The 16,274-nt window shown below is 34.4% G+C and overlaps 1 protein-coding gene across 3 annotated transcripts in view; it reads left to right on the forward strand.

Annotated features, from left to right (window-relative positions):
- PPP3CB (protein phosphatase 3 catalytic subunit beta) overlaps positions 1–16,274 on the forward strand; it is a 49,068-nt gene that overhangs the window by 9,721 nt on the left and 23,073 nt on the right. For all 3 annotated transcript variants that reach the window (XM_082854367.1, XM_082854369.1, XM_082854368.1), the window contains exons 2-9: positions 4,268–4,468; positions 5,168–5,292; positions 8,798–8,909; positions 10,711–10,856; positions 11,122–11,261; positions 11,365–11,442; positions 11,548–11,642; positions 14,835–14,960. In XM_082854367.1, the coding sequence (XP_082710493.1) occupies positions 4,268–4,468; positions 5,168–5,292; positions 8,798–8,909; positions 10,711–10,856; positions 11,122–11,261; positions 11,365–11,442; positions 11,548–11,642; positions 14,835–14,960 (1,023 nt within the window). The remainder of the gene's footprint in view (positions 1–4,267; positions 4,469–5,167; positions 5,293–8,797; positions 8,910–10,710; positions 10,857–11,121; positions 11,262–11,364; positions 11,443–11,547; positions 11,643–14,834; positions 14,961–16,274) is intronic.

A 16,274-nucleotide genomic window follows, 5' to 3' on the forward strand; every position in this document is an offset into this window, starting at 1 on the left:
TTCCAACTTCCTACATTAAATTTTTTGAGGCCTTGTCTATCAGCCACCATATATTAAATCTGAATTAAAATAGCTTGTGAAGGTTATTGATTACTATACAGATATGACCCTTATGCCAAAATTTGTGTTAAAGGAAATTTTTCAACAGAACAGTTTGGTTAAAGTGAATATTACCAAATCAAGTTTTCTAGTGTTGGAAACTTGGTGATTTTATGATTTTATAGCTCTTTAGGTTGTTCAAGCTAATCCTCCATTTTACCCATTTCAGTTATTGACCATTCACATTATATTTACATACATTTTATGTACTGGTTTTTCCCTATCTCAAACATAGAAGAGTTGGAAAAATACTCTGAAAATAAGGAGAAAAAAATATATAGGATGAAAACCCTAGAAAAACAGGAATAGTTGGCTGAAGATGAATTAGAAATGTACAAAACCATTTAGGGCTTCCCTGGTGGTGCAGTGGTTGAGAGTCCGCCTGCTGATGCAGGGAACACGGGTTCATGCCCCGGTCCGGGAAGATCCCACATGCCGCGGAGCGGCCGAGCCTGTGAGCCATAGCCACTGAGCCTGCGTGTCCAGAGCCTGTGCTCTGCAACAGGAGAGGCCACAACAGTGAGAGGCCCGCGTACCGCAAAAAAAACCCCCCCAAAACCCAATCATTTAAAACCTGAACTTAAATGGAAATGCTTTAAAGTACCTTAGGAGTTGATGGTAGTAGTTGAGAATATTAATTTTTGATGAAAAAAATTTAATCCTCTATTGACCAACAGGGTCAGTAATTAATTTCCTATTAGGCCAAATTCTATTTGGTTAGTTTTCTTTTGCTTAGTTAGATCACCTGCTATGGCTCCTTTCTCCAGCTGCCAAAGAGCACAATGCCTTTGCCTCTTATTTTCTTATTTACTGACATATTAAAACATTCTTTTGAAACTCTCTATTCTCCATTATCAGTGTTGTGTTGTTAGAACAACAGTTTTCATCTACTTTTACCTATGGTGGCATTTCTTCACCCCTCAACCTGTACCCATTCCTTAAAAAGTATACCAACTGGTGTTGAAATTTAAAAGTATGCCTTGAATTGAAAAAGAAGTAGAAAACATAGGTCTGGAGGCAGTTTATACTTTTTTTCCCCAGATGAATAAAGACATTCTGACTCTTCGTTAAAGAGGAGCAATAATAGCTCAGTGTGACTTGCAGTGGGGCATTCGCAATGTGCATGAAAACATGCAGTACCACAGGCGACTGGCTGAGTGGGGCAGAGAGAGATTGTCTCCCAGATCGGTTTTTAGGAAGTTCTGTATTTTGAACAGAATTCACCTGTTAGTTGACTTATGTTGTTGATTATTAGGAAGTATGCATAATCTAGAATGCAACATTTTAAACAGTATCTTTTTTCCTAAGTAGAGGAAAAATTCTCTTGGCCTGATGAGAAAAATATGACCCCATCTTGATCTCAGAAATTTGTATTTAAGAGATATTTAAACTTTTCATTTTCATGATGTCCCAGAAGTAACTTTTATTTAGTAATTGTTAAATTTTGTAGGTTTTTTTTTTTTTTTTTTTTTGCGGTACGCGGACTTCTCCCGTTGTGGAGCACAGGCTCCGGACGCGCAGGCTCCGGACGCGCAGGCTCAGCAGCCATGGCTCACGGGCCGGACGCGCAGGCTCAGCAGCCATGGCTCACGGGCCTAGCCACTCCACGGCATGTGGGATCTTCCCGGACCGGGGCACGAACCCGTGTCCCCTGCATGGGCAGGCGGACTCTCAACCTAAATTTTGTAGTTTTTAAACAATTGGTTTACTGTTAGGGGCAAATTTGGTTATAGCATATAGTATGATGGTTTGTTTAATCTTTGGTTGGAGAAGAACGTACGTTAAGAAAGGTTTTTATTTTTTTGGAATCTGACATACTATATTTGGGGGAACAAAATGTATTTTAATGTCTTATTCTAGATGCAGTAAAAAGTAATGGGAATAGATGTGTTCTAAAGAAGGGGGGGAAAATGCAAGTTCAAGTTTTGTTTTACTAAGTATCAAAAAAGATGAAAGCAACAGGGATTGATGATTTCAAAGTCTTTTCGAAATGGTTGATATCCCTCTGCCTTAGTTCTTATCTCACTTATAAGAACTGAGTTCTTCCTAACTTTTTTTCCTCCTATGAGAATGTGGTTATTTACTCTTCTTAGGTAATTGATGTAATTCTAATCCAGCCCCCCTGCTTTTAGTTTTTTTTAAGTTGTACTGTGAAGAAACAGTTTGTCCTATACTTTTCCAGTCTTCTGCATAATAATTGATGATCCCAGTGATGGCCCTGAAACATCAAGAAAATAGTATGTACTGTATGCCCAAATATAAAGTGACTTTTTTCTTTAAAAATTTTATTTCAGAAAAGAGAGATCTGCCTTACATTTGAGTCTATAGGTAGACTAAATTCTTACTATAAATTTCTCTCTTGCTTTCTTTTTTTTAAAATATATATATATATATTTATTTATTTATTTATTTATTTGGCCGAGTTGGGTCTTTGTTGCTGGGCACCGGCTTTCTCTAGTTGCAGCGAGTGGGGGCTACTCTTTTGTTACGGTGCGTGGGCTTCTTGTTGCGGAGCACGGGCTCTAGGCGTTCAGGCTTCAGTAGCTGTTGCTCACAGGCTCTAGAGCGCAGGCTCAGTAGTTGTGGCTCACAGGCTTAGCTGCTCTGGGGCATGTGGGATCTTCCCGGACCAGGGCTCGAACCCGTGTCCCCTTCATTGGCAGGGAGATTCTTAACCACTGCGCCACTAGGGAAGCCCTCTTGCTTTCTTTATTTTGAAAAGCAAAGTACTGTTTGGTAAAGGGCCTAAAACTACTTCAATCCAAGCTGATTTTGAATGCATAAAGAGGTCATTTGTTGGATTCAGTAAAGAAGGAATAAAAAATTTTAACAGATATGTAGTAACTTTTCCTAGGTATATGACCTCAAAATTGTGGTAGATACCATTGAAAATGGACCTTCACGTTTTCCATTCCATTTAACAAATATCAGTTTAAATTCAGTATTTTAAATCTCATTTCATTTGAACAGGAGCAAAGTATTTTCAATTATAGTGAAGACAAAAATCATTGTACTATTTTTTGTTGAAAATTCCCAGTATATGAAGAAGATAATAATGTTTAAAGACAATAATGTTTAAAGAGAATGGTAATACAGTCATGAGAAATGAATCACAGGCGTGAGAGAAAAATATTGATTTTAACATTATAAGTAAGAATAAGTGACTGGATTATTCAATGACAATGGATTTAGAGCTTTAGGTTGAAATCAGTTTGTCTTTTGTTTTTTCATCTGGCGTTTCTTATTATGATTAAATTCTTACGAATAGAAAAAAGCAAATATCAGTTTAAAACAATACAGTTGGTAATTACTTGTGGAAATCGTAAATATATGCTACAGGAGTAAAAAGGCCAACTCTTTCAGTAGTTAGACAAATGGAAATTGTGGCTTAGGATAAATTTGCAGTGATAGCATTGAATATGTATTTAAAAAGTGCTGTATCTCAAACAACTTAAATGGGAGTGAGGATGATTTGCTTTTGAAAAGTATGTTAGATGACTCAAAAAATGAATCCAGTGATAAGGAATACACTGATGTCAAAAATTTGTGTTAAGATTTTGAATGAAAGTATTTTATGAAACATGAAGGTAAGAGAAAAAGCAGTATTTCAAAATTATCGTGATTTATTAATGTTATTTTAAATCTATATGTGCATCTGAATTAGTTTAAATTCCATCAATAAGCATTTGGCTGTTTTAATCTATATCCCTAGAAGTTTCTATTCAAGTTGGCTAGCAGGCATTGTTTTATATATTTTTAATAGGAAGTTGGTAGATCACCTTATATTTGGGATTTCTTTCTATTCATGCCTATGTGGTATTAAATTATATTTATTGTACTTCATTTAAGATGAAGAATGTATGTTTTGAGAATTCTACCAAAAAAATGTTTTTGCTTAAAGAAAAAAGCTTTAGTTATCCTGAAAGAACTTTTAATTTTGTGAGACAGTTTATTTCTCTAATAATTCTTCTGTTATTATATATAGATTATTAATAAGGAAGTATAGTTTGATTACTCTTTTTTTAAAAAATTAATACCCCATCCAGTAAATGAAGAAGCAAAACTTCAGCTTTTCAGTTTTTACTCTTATTTACCTAGATCCATTGATTAGTTTTTATGTTAATATATTAATAGTGATTTATTTTTTATTAATTAAAAAAAATTGCAGCTGTCCCTTTCCCCCCAACGCATCGCTTGACATCTGAAGAAGTTTTTGATATGGATGGGATACCCAGGGTTGATGTTTTGAAGAACCACTTAGTAAAAGAAGGTCGGGTAGATGAAGAAATTGCACTTAGAATTATCAATGAGGGTGCTGCCATTCTTCGGAGAGAGAAAACCATGATAGAAGTAGAGGCTCCAATTACAGGTACACTTATTTATGTTTTGGATATTATTTTTTTTACTGCACCATTATTTACTTACCTAAATATAAAGCTGTTTCTTCTTCATTCATATTGTATACTAAATTAATATTACATGGACATTATCTTGAATTTCCAGATTATTTTCTTTTTAAAGTTTTTGCCTGTTTTCAATGAATAAACATGATCCTAAATAATCTGAGTGCAGAAGTTAGTCTAGTATGCTTTTGTGAAGGTTTCATTAGTTGTGTTGGCCATCACTGAATTTGATTCAACAAATACTTATTTACTTTGTTTTCAGTCATTAGGGGCAAATACCTCAATGCTGTATCAGATACCAAAAGTGATCATTTACAGGTCAACAGAAAGTATGGAGTTAGAATGGAGATTTTACTGCCACCATTATAATTTTGTCATCCTAGGACATGCATGCTTGGCTTCCTAAAGAGGAGCTTTATAAAGTTAGATGAAAATTTTGTCACTGACTACAAATTTCATTACTTTTGTTATATCTCGTTCTAGATCTTGAGCACATGAACACTTGTATACACATCATCCCTATCATGACTCCTCATAGATTACTTCCTTCTTAGACCTTTCTTGATATAATTTTACACTATCTCTTATGTAAAATAAATTAGAATTTAAGTAAAATTTGTTATTTCAGAGTTTTTTTTTCATATCTAATAATCTTCTTGTTTCAGTGTGTGGTGACATCCATGGCCAATTTTTTGATCTGATGAAACTTTTTGAAGTAGGAGGATCACCTGCTAATACACGATACCTTTTTCTTGGTGATTATGTGGACAGAGGTTATTTTAGTATAGAGGTAATAATCATATACTGTCATTTGATTTGCTTTTAAGTGTTATCATAGATGATTTCCATTAATTCCTAATAAAATAAGTTCCTTAAATTACCTGTATTGGGTTCTTTTTAATACCTCTGCATATTCTAAAGTTTTTAGTAAAGCTACTATTTATTACTCTTCTGTCTTTCAAACTATTCTTTTAATTTTCTTTGTGCCACTCTTAATGTAATTATAATTGCCATTTTTCCCAGTGGAAATTGTAAGCAAACTAAGGGGTCTTTATTGCCCTGTTATCTAGTGGCCCTAAGGAGCTAATGCTGTTTATCTCTCTTGCCCTTAAAGGCATTCACCCATGCAAAAAAAGATTAATTGTATTTTTTCCGATTAAATAAAATATATTACAGTGCGTTTATTGCTCAAACTCTAGTACTTCTATCCCTCCTTCCATAGCAATTAAAACCCAAATATATCATATAGAATCTTTATGCATTCTGAAAGTATTTGTTTTAAAAAGCTTGAGACATTAAAGTGACCTGTTGATTATCACTTAGCAGTAGATGGTTCTTTTTGCTCCTTTTACTTTTCTAATTATATAAATTAAAATAAGATATAAATATAGAACAATTTGTATTTTCTAATATATGCATCTCTTTCTTTCCTTTTTTGAAATGAAAATGGAACCCTATTATAAGGTTCTGTAACTTCCTTTTTTCATAAATCCCTATGCTGTGATGTCATTCCAGGTAAATAATTATAAATTTATAGCATCATTTTTAATAGCTGCATTGTATTCCATCGACTAAACAAGTCACAGTCAATTTAATCAACTTATTATTAGGCATATAAGGTGTTCCCAGTTTTTTGCCATTATAGGTGATGCTTCTGTGAGCCATATTATTTATACATCTTTATATACTTTATATATATATATTTATACATCTTTATATACTTGCCCAATTATTTCTACAGGACAGATTCTTACAGGTAAAATTGTTGGGTAGAAGCTCTACAAATAGATAGGTGTGTTAGCATTAATGTGTTTCAAGCATATTCTAAGCACTTAATACACATTGATTAATCTTTACAACAAAGTTATGAGGTAAGTACTATTATTTTATCCATTTTATAGAGGAGTCTGAGGCTTGGAGAGGTTAAATAACTTGCCCATGGTCATATTGTTAGTAAATGGTGGAGCTAGGCAGTTTGACTCTAAGCCTGTGCTCTTAACCATCTCCCCCACTAGATACTGAAGCTTTACCTGGTGAATTTCCATGCCGATTACTGTTGTTTAATTCTCCTCCAGTGTTTTCAACCTCCTTTCTGAGGTATGCTAGGATCCTTAGTGGGGAAGAGAGCTCAGGGCTCTGTCCACCCAAATTCCCTTGGGAATTTTATTATCCTTAGTTGTTCCTCTTTCCATTCATAATTTCATTATCAGCCTCCTCAAACTTCCCTGGAGCCTTCAAGAAAACTAGAAAATTGCCCTCCTTAATATAAAGATTGGGGGCTTTTTTTAAAAAATTCTATTCTGATTGGGGGCTTTGACAAAAACAATAAAATAAAAAATTTTAGGAAGATTACTTGGTACCTGAGCATGTTGGTATGTATGTCTTTGTATTAGAGGGTTTAGTAGCTGACTGTTAATATATTTTATTGTTATAAAAGGAAAATAATAAAGAATCAGAATAAGGAAAAAGGACAGGTGTTTAATAAGTATTTCCCCAGTTTAATTATTTTTTTCTTGTGAATAAAATGAAGATGTGAATAGTTACACATTTCATATACCTTAACTTGTTTAAAATAAAGTTTGTGGGAATTCCCTGGTAGTCCAGTGGTTAGGACTCTGCGATTTCACTGCCAAGGGCCCGGGCTCTATCCCTAGTTAGGGAAATAAGATTCCGTAAGCAGCACGGCCAAAAAAATAAATAAATGAAGTTTGTTTTTTCTTTTTGTATATGATTATGTAAACCAAGCTTATTTACATATGAAATAGTCTTTCCTTTTTTTTTTTAACCAAATAAGTAAAATGTGAGTCTGTTTCTTTTTTTATTTTTTTAAATTTTATTTTTTTAACATCTTTATTGGAGTATAATACAACGGTGTGTTAGTTTCTGCTTTATAACAAAGTGAATCAGCTATACTTAGACATATAACCCCATATCTCCTCCCTCTTGCGTCTCCCTCCCACCCTCCCTATCTCACCCCTCTAGGTGGTCACAAAGCACTGAGCTCCTTGTGCTATGCAGCTGCTTCCCACTAGCTAGCTATTCTACATTTGGTAGTATATATAAGTCCATGCCACTCTCTCACTTCGTCCCAGCTTACCCTTCCCCCTCCCTGTGTTCTTAAGTCCATTCTCTATGTCTGCATCTTTATTCCTGTCTCTAGGTTCCTTTATTCCTGCCTCTAGGTTCTTCAGAAACATTTTTTTTTTTTAGATTCCATATATATGGGTTAGCATACGGTATTTGTTTTTCTCTTTCTGACTTACTTCACTGTGTATGACAGACTCTGGGTCCATCCACCTCACTACAAATAACTCAATTTCGTTTCTTTTTATGGCTGAGTAATATTCCATTGTATATATGTGCCGTATCTTCTTTATCCATTCATCTGTTGGTGGACACTTAAGTTGCTTCCATGTCCTTTCTATTGTAAACAGAGCTGCAGTGAACATTGTGGTGCATGACTCTTTTTGAATTATGGTTTTCTCAGGGTATATGCCCAGTAGTGGGATTGAGTTTGTTTCTTATGTTAGGTGTATTTAGGGAAAAATAGTTGCTGTACTGTTTTAATATTCTTTTTATTAAGAAATTGAATTATCTTTGAATCATTTCACATAATAAGCACCTACATTATATAAGGCAACATTCATAACCAACAATGTAAACATAAAGCATGGTTATTCTCTTCATTAGGCAGCATGGCATAATGTTTAAGATCAGAGGATCAGAATCCTATCTCCATTACTTAGAGGTTTTGTGATTTCGGACAAGTTACTTAAGCTCTTTGCTTCAGTTTCCTCATTTGTAAATAGAGATAATATTATATACTTCGTAGGGTTGTTTGAGGAATAAAGGAGGGGAATTAATTATATAGTGCTTGGCACATTATAAGTACTCAATAAATGTTAGCTGCTATTATTTTTGACATTGTTATTGTTTTATTTATTGGTATACCTAAGGAGGAGCCCAATCTGCTAATTGTTTTTACAGCAAACAATTTGTAAATCTAAAGTAATTAAATTATTTGACTCATTCATTCAACAGATATTTATTGCTCTTCTACTATTTGCTAGGTGCTTTTCTAAGAGTGGAGAATCAGAAGTGAATAAGATGACAAAGTCCCTAATTTCATGGAGCTTATGTTTTATTAAGGGACAAAGAGAAAAAGATAATAAAAAGATAATGAAGAGTGATAGAGATTGTAAGGGTAATAGGGTTAGAAGAAAAGAAGCAAAGATCAAACAGCTTAGTTAAACAAAAATATAAGATTAATTCACTGGAAACATTTTCTTTTGTAGTGTGTCTTATATTTATGGGTCCTGAAGATTCTATACCCAAGCACATTATTTCTTCTGAGAGGCAACCATGAATGCAGACACCTTACTGAATATTTTACCTTTAAGCAGGAATGTGAGTACTGCCATGAGAAATATTTTCACTTCCTCAGTATTCTTTTGGAGTGATGTCGGTAGTAAGAGTTTGACGATTTTTACAGTGCAACATGTAAGAACAGATTTTGTGTCCGAATGTGTCAAGCTTTGAGGAAGATTGTCTAGTGATCTCTAGTGTTTAATTTTATTCAGATGTTTTCATTTCAGTATTTCCTATTAAGTTTGATTTTTACATATGTACCTAGGAACAGTTTTGAGCTCTGTATGTAGTGTTAACGTTAGAATTATTTTTTCTAACAGGATGAATATAAACCAAAAGAAAAGAAATGTTGCGTTGGAGATTTCTCTCCATCAATATTGAGGCGTTCCCATGAAAATTCTTAGCAGATTAATCATCATTGCAGATTGTTTTACTTATTTTTTAATTATGCAGATTGTTTTAAACACACTATTAATGAATGGAAGGTCATAACCTACAAAGTTTACCCCATTTCTCTCTTAAATTATTATGGCTGTGGTAATCTAATAGCTATAAGCAACCATATGGTATGGAGCAGTGTTTGACCTTTTTTCACACCTCATAGCTGTGTACTTGTTAATATTCATGGCTGTATTAAGTCTTAGAGTTAAGATTTAAAATTAGAAATAACTTCAGAATTATTGAGGCTCAAAACATGATTCAATAAAGATCGATATAGTGATGGATAATGGCAGAGGTGGCAAGCTCATATAACTTCAAGGATCAGGTGGGTAACCTAAAGAATATAAGATGAGACCTGGGAAGTGCATGCTTGACCTAAAAGCAATCAAATTAAAATTTTTATTAAACCACAGTGTTGGAAAACAGATCTGTCAGCAGACTATCAGTTTATAACCTCTGCTTGCTGGATATAGATTTTCTCGTATTTGAATGTTACAATATTAAAAAGTGAAGTAGGAACTAAGTTCTTTTTTTCCCTTAGATAAGGAACAAGCGGTCCGCCAAAATCCCACCCAAAACATAAAATATCCAGGAATTTAAAAGTTTAAAGGAGCAAGAGAATGTGTATGATATCTACTTAAAAGTAGATGAGAGTTTAGTTTGGTAGTCTTTCTTGTGTTATATTGGCTTCTTGCTTCACTGCCCATTTTAAGTGTTCATTGTAGGCTAAAGGAAAGCCTCTGCTCCTGCAACATATGAATAAAATCTTTTTTTTAATTGGATGGACCTTGAGTTTTGTTGTGGTGATATAGTAGTCTTGCCTATAACAACAAAGTAGTCACTGACTCTTAGAATAAAATAAAGTATTAACACTGTTTTAACTTTTAGTTCTAATTTTGCCTTTCTTGGCCTATAAAGGTGAAGAGTTTAACTATTTTTAGAGATTTGACTTATTTATTTTTAGTAACATTTTATGACTATCTGCTGCATACACAAAATAAATTTAGAGAGAGCACATATTTTGTCTTCACAAGATCAATAACATTGCTTATCCTTCTTGATTCAATGGGGCAAGATGCTGGCCTTTTTAAAAAAATTTTTTTACGCAGTAAAATTTACTCTTTGTGGTGTTTAGTTCTGAGTTTTGACAAATGAATAGAGCTGCCTACCACTACAGTCATGATACAGAAAAGTTTTATTGTCCCTTAAATTTCTCCTTGCTGCCTTTTTAAACTCACCCCCTTACCCAGTCGGAACCCCTGGCTGCCACTTGGCTGTTTCCCGTATCTTTAATTTTCTTACCTTGGTTTTAATAGTCGTGTGTATACACACACACATGTTTTCAAAATGATCAACAAGTTATGCAGTTTTCAATTATTGAATTTTTTTCTTTTTCTAGGTAAAATTAAATATTCAGAAAGAGTCTATGAAGCTTGTATGGAAGCTTTTGATAGCCTGCCTCTTGCTGCACTTTTAAACCAACAATTTCTTTGTGTTCATGGTGGACTTTCACCAGAAATACACACACTGGATGATATTAGGAGAGTGAGTATATATTTTAGTTCCAAGAGTTGATTCCTATTTATAGTATTTTGTTGGATAGAGACTAGAAGCTTCAAACCTCTCTTCACTGCCAAGATTAGGTAATGGTAAAAATTAATATACTGATATTTTATGGAAATATCTTCTAACCATTCAGAACAATGTAGTATGGACAATATTTAAAGTTGGTACCACTTTCCTATGTCCAATTCCATTCTCACTTTTTGACAAGTTATTTCTGTTCTTTATTTCTTTTCTTCTTTCACAGTTAGATAGATTCAAAGAGCCACCTGCATTTGGACCAATGTGTGACTTGCTATGGTCTGATCCTTCTGAAGATTTTGGAAATGAAAAATCACAGGAACATTTTAGTCACAATACAGTTCGAGGATGTTCTTATTTTTATAAGTAAGGAAAAAAATCCAAGTTTAATCACATTGTAGTTGTTAAAATAGCATATGCTTCATATAGAAAGTCATTATTTTACTTAATTTACTCTTTTTCCCCACAGCTATCCAGCAGTGTGTGAATTTTTGCAAAACAATAATTTGTTATCGATTATTAGAGCTCATGAAGCTCAAGATGCAGGGTAAGAATTCTGTTTCCCTGACCCAAATTAACACCTTATATACAAATCAAACTTAGTAACCATGATTGATGCTTTACGATGCATATTAAGCTATTTGTTTTGCAGCTATAGAATGTACAGAAAAAGTCAAACTACAGGGTTCCCTTCATTAATAACAATTTTTTCGGCACCTAATTACTTAGATGTCTACAATAATAAAGGTAAGATGTTGTTGATAAAAAAATTGTTAAACAACTTAATATATAAATTGACTTTTTTTTGAAAATATAATAGAAAAGGGGTATTGTTTGAAACTGTAACTATCCAAATCTTATTATAAAAAAGTATAAGATATAAGGGAGGGGAGAGGGCAAGAAATAAAAATCCAAAATGTGAAACTTAAGTCATATGTAACCAGTCCACAACTTGTCATTCACAAAAGCTGCCTTGTGAAAGAATGTTCTGAGGTAACTACGTCAAGCAAAAATAAACATGATTTTCTCAAACTCCCCTTTCTTAAATCTTCCCCCTTATAGTCAAGAGAATGTTTTCTTGTTTGCATAAAGCTGCTGTTGCTGCTTTGACCATTTCATGTATTTGTACCGCATAGTTGTTTATCATGTCTCTTGTTTTATGTTCACTTATCTAGGTTTGCTTTCCCTTTCTTATTCCCTACTTTTATCTCTACTGCCCCATGATGATTTGTAGTTGAGGCTTTGATTAAGTCAATCTGACCTCCTTTCTGGGATACATTCTTCCCTTTCCTTTCTTTTTACTGATCTTTCTTCCTTTTTTCTTACGTCTTTTTTTTTTTTTTTTCGGTACGTGGGCCTCTCACTTTTGTGGCCTCTCCCGTTGCGGAGCACAGGCTCCGGACGCGCAGGCTCAGCGGCTGTGGCTCACGGGCCCAGCCGCTCCGCGGCATGTGGGATACTCCCGGACCAGGGCACGAACCCATGTCCCCTGCATCGGCAGGCGGACTCTCAACCACTGCGCCACCAGGGAAGCCCTTTCTTACGTCTTTTTAATTTCCCTTCTTTCTAGTGGTTCCTGTTCCCCCTTCTTCCCTCCAAATTTGCTCTGTCTGTAATAACTGGGTTTACTTTAACTTTGAACACAGTTTATTGAGAGATAATACCAAAGGATCTTAAGTGTGTGCCAGGGACACTGAAGATGAGCTTGAGTATGTTTACGTAGTTCACATTTTCAGAAGAGGAAATTAAGAAGCCAGCTTCTATTCTGTCTTGACATGTCTGGAATTCAGTTGACTATGCCATAGTTTCCAGGGTCACACTGGAGTGGTTGTACCAGGAGGAAAGAACAGAAGGTTAAAGACTTTTAAAAGTACGTTTAGAGAAATAATGAGGTCGTTGCTAAATATGGGTTGTGGTGTGAGTTCAAAAGAGGAGTGGAATAAGAGTTTTTGGAAGAGTATAGATCATAGTTAAAAGATTAAAACATTTGCCAGAGATCAGACAGTAGCAAGCTGTATAATAACTTGGATACAGAGTATGCTACAAGAACTCCATACTGTATTAATTACCAAAACAACCATACCATTGACATTAACTGAGTTGGTAATCTTTAGAAGCTAGTATCATTGTAGCCTCCAAGGATTATGCCAGTGCTAAAATAGTCTTTTAAATTATATTTTGGTTTATAAATTTTGACGCTTCTATAAAGATACCTAATGAAGCATGGCTTCATTTTTTTTTTTTTTTTTTTTTTGCGGTATGCGGGCCTCTCACTGTCGTGGCCTCTCCCTTTGCGGAGCACAGGCTCCGGACGCGCAGGCTCAGTGGCCATGGCTCACGGGCCCAGCCGCTCCGCGGCATGTGGGATCCTCCCGGACCGGGGCGCGAACCCGCGTCCCCTGCATCGGCAGGCGGACTCTCAACCACTGCGCCACCAGGGAAGCCCCCATGGCTTCATTTTTGAAGAGGAACATATCTAAGTTTGGATGCCATCCTCAGAATTGATTTGTTACATTTAACTTTCTACCTGTAACCTCCCCTTGTCAGTACTAAAGGAGATAGTGTTCAGTGCTCTGTTGATTACTGACTTACTGGTTGTCCTTCGTCAGTTTAACTCAGGAGGTTAAGGGATCACTTTTCTTAGTACTCAGAAAAGAAACTCAAACCATTGAATCTGTCTTGTCAGAATCAAATGTCTCTTGGTAGTTCTGATTCTGTACATAGTGTTAATGACTTGAGTGCTTACATGGTATGGGATATGTTTGTAATGTTTCATGCCATCTGTAAGGCAATTTTCTAGATTCTTTCTCTCTCTTTTTTAAAGCCGAATGCTTTGTATCAGCCCTTAATTTCTGAGGCTAAATTTAAAATATGTTTAGTTCATGGGAATTTCATAAGGGAAACAAACATATTACTTTTGACTCTATACGAGCTAGAATCCCAAATCTTGGAATTTAACATCTACATTTCAGTGCTTTACATTAAAATGAAAAAAAGAAAAGTAACCACATAATTATTATAGTATCTACAAAGCATTTTATACTTTTATGTACTTTCATGTGAAATACATTCTCTGACCTTAAACTTCTGAGGTAGGCAGGGTGAACATATTAGTCTTATTTTATAAATGAGAAACAGATTAGTTAATTTGCTAACTATTGCACAGCTAGTATATGCTGTAGCTTAGATTAGAATCTAGCCCATCTAGTCCAGTGTCCCATAAAATAATATAACTAGTGACTGAAATCTATGTCAGATTAATTTAAGGTATTGTTTATATCAACTTATGAAACATTAAAAAGATACCTGAAATTGAGAAGAGTATGTTACCTGTATAATATTTTCTCTTTCGGTATTTTAATGGAATTTTTTTCTATACGAAGTAAAATATTTTTTGTAGTAGTTTCATTTGATTTCTTATAATACATGAAATAAGTACATTTCTACATTCATAAATAAAATGTTCCAAATTTTTTTCTTTTGTTTTTTTTTTTTCCTTGCTTTATTTCCATTTAGCTGTCCTTTTCAGGTTGCCTGCAACTAAAAACACACTCTTAAATTCTTCCAACTTGTATGAAATTTTAAACCTAGAAAATTGCTCATTGTCATTCTGTGTTTCTTCTAAAAACTGAGTTTTCACAATTTTGGATTTAGTAAAAGTGCATGTTTATCATTGGATTATAAAGTAAAATAAACATTCGAGAAAGACTGGGAATTTCATTAATAATGACAAGTGAAGATCTGACTATGCTCTACATAAGAGTGTGTTAAAAGCAAAAGTGTGTTACTACTAAAAATTTCTACCTCCCGCTACTAGCCCTCATTCTACTCACCCCTTGATTCCCCACCCCCTTAAAAAGATATTTTTCTGCTTATGTGTTTTTAGACTTTTAGAGCTAAAGGCAAATTGTTACATTGACATTCAGACTTATCTTGCAGCTGCTGTATTAAAGTATGAAAATAATGTGATGAATATTCGACAATTTAACTGTTCTCCACATCCTTACTGGTTGCCCAATTTTATGGATGTCTTCACATGGTCTTTACCATTTGTTGGAGAAAAAGGTATGATTTTTATTTTAAAAAATTGTTTTATTACTGTTATATTTGCTCCAGTGTACTATTGCAGGCATATACTACTTGCTAAAGGAAGCTGAAGGCTAATTTCACTGTGGCTACAGCTCTACTTGTGTCAGTGGGTGTGGATATGAGAGCCTCAAAGATATTTTAGTTAGCTGTTTACAGCCCCCATCTGAGGGTGTCTGGAGGACTGGGAGAAGACTTATAAATAGCCTGATGTTGTCTTCAGCTGTTGGGTTTTCTTTCTTTTTTTCTTTAGCTTAAATATTTTATGAAGGAATAGAGGAATAGCTTTGCTTTGGAATGGACACTTTTACATATTTTAACACCACTTTTGGGGATGTCATGGCAATTCATGGGAGAATTTAATTGCCCTCATTTGAGGCAATATTAGTCATTTTGTAGCAGTTCTGTACTCTCAAAAATGATAAAGAGAAATTCAGATTCTGACCTGATATTTCTTCTCTTATATAAAAAAATATGTATACAATTTTAGTGGTAATGCTTTTCTGATAATTTAGAGATTCCTATTACTATGTATTTAATAGGCTTTTTTAAAAAAATAAATGCTATTTAAGAGATTTTGTTTTTGTATTTTATTCTAGTTCTTTAGAGTTCCTAAGATTTCCTTACCTTATCACATTCTTCTTTTTCCATTTTAGTGTTAATTTTCCCACAAAGCAATACCTCAGTTTCCATACGTGGAATATAAGAATATTAGAGTACAGACATGATTGTAAAACATTTTGTTCTATATCCCTCTCTATTTTTTCTCACCTCTTCTGTGTTACAAAATGTTCCTTTCTGTCTGAGATATGTTACTTCTGCCAAGGCAATTTTTCGTTCTGCATTTCAGAGTTAATACTTAAACTGTGTATGTTAAACAGTTTTTTTGCAGATTGCCTTTGGTCTTTGTCAGTTATTCCGTAGGTCAACATTAATATGGGGATAGAATTACCCACTTTAGCATTTGAGAAGGGGGCCAGTAAAGGGCTTAGGTGCAAGGGATGCATTACACTTATAACCTTCTATCTTTGGTATATGAGAAATAGTTCAATGATAGCATCATCAGGCTAAAGGAAATTTAAGAATTCATCTTGCTCATTCTCCTGCCTCCAGGCTAGACTGCAACACAAATATTTTAATGAAGAATGAGTGGGGTGGGGGGTGGGGAGAGCAGGGAAGATAAGGTAGGAGGAGAATGGATGTTTCTAATTTGATTTTCTTATGCCTCCACAAAAAAGGAAATATTTCATTATATCTAATCTAAATGTTTATGCTATGAGTATTCAAACAAGG

This window comes from Leucopleurus acutus (assembly GCF_964270905.1).
Source record: "Leucopleurus acutus genome assembly, chromosome: 14".
NCBI lineage: Eukaryota > Metazoa > Chordata > Mammalia > Artiodactyla > Delphinidae > Leucopleurus > Leucopleurus acutus.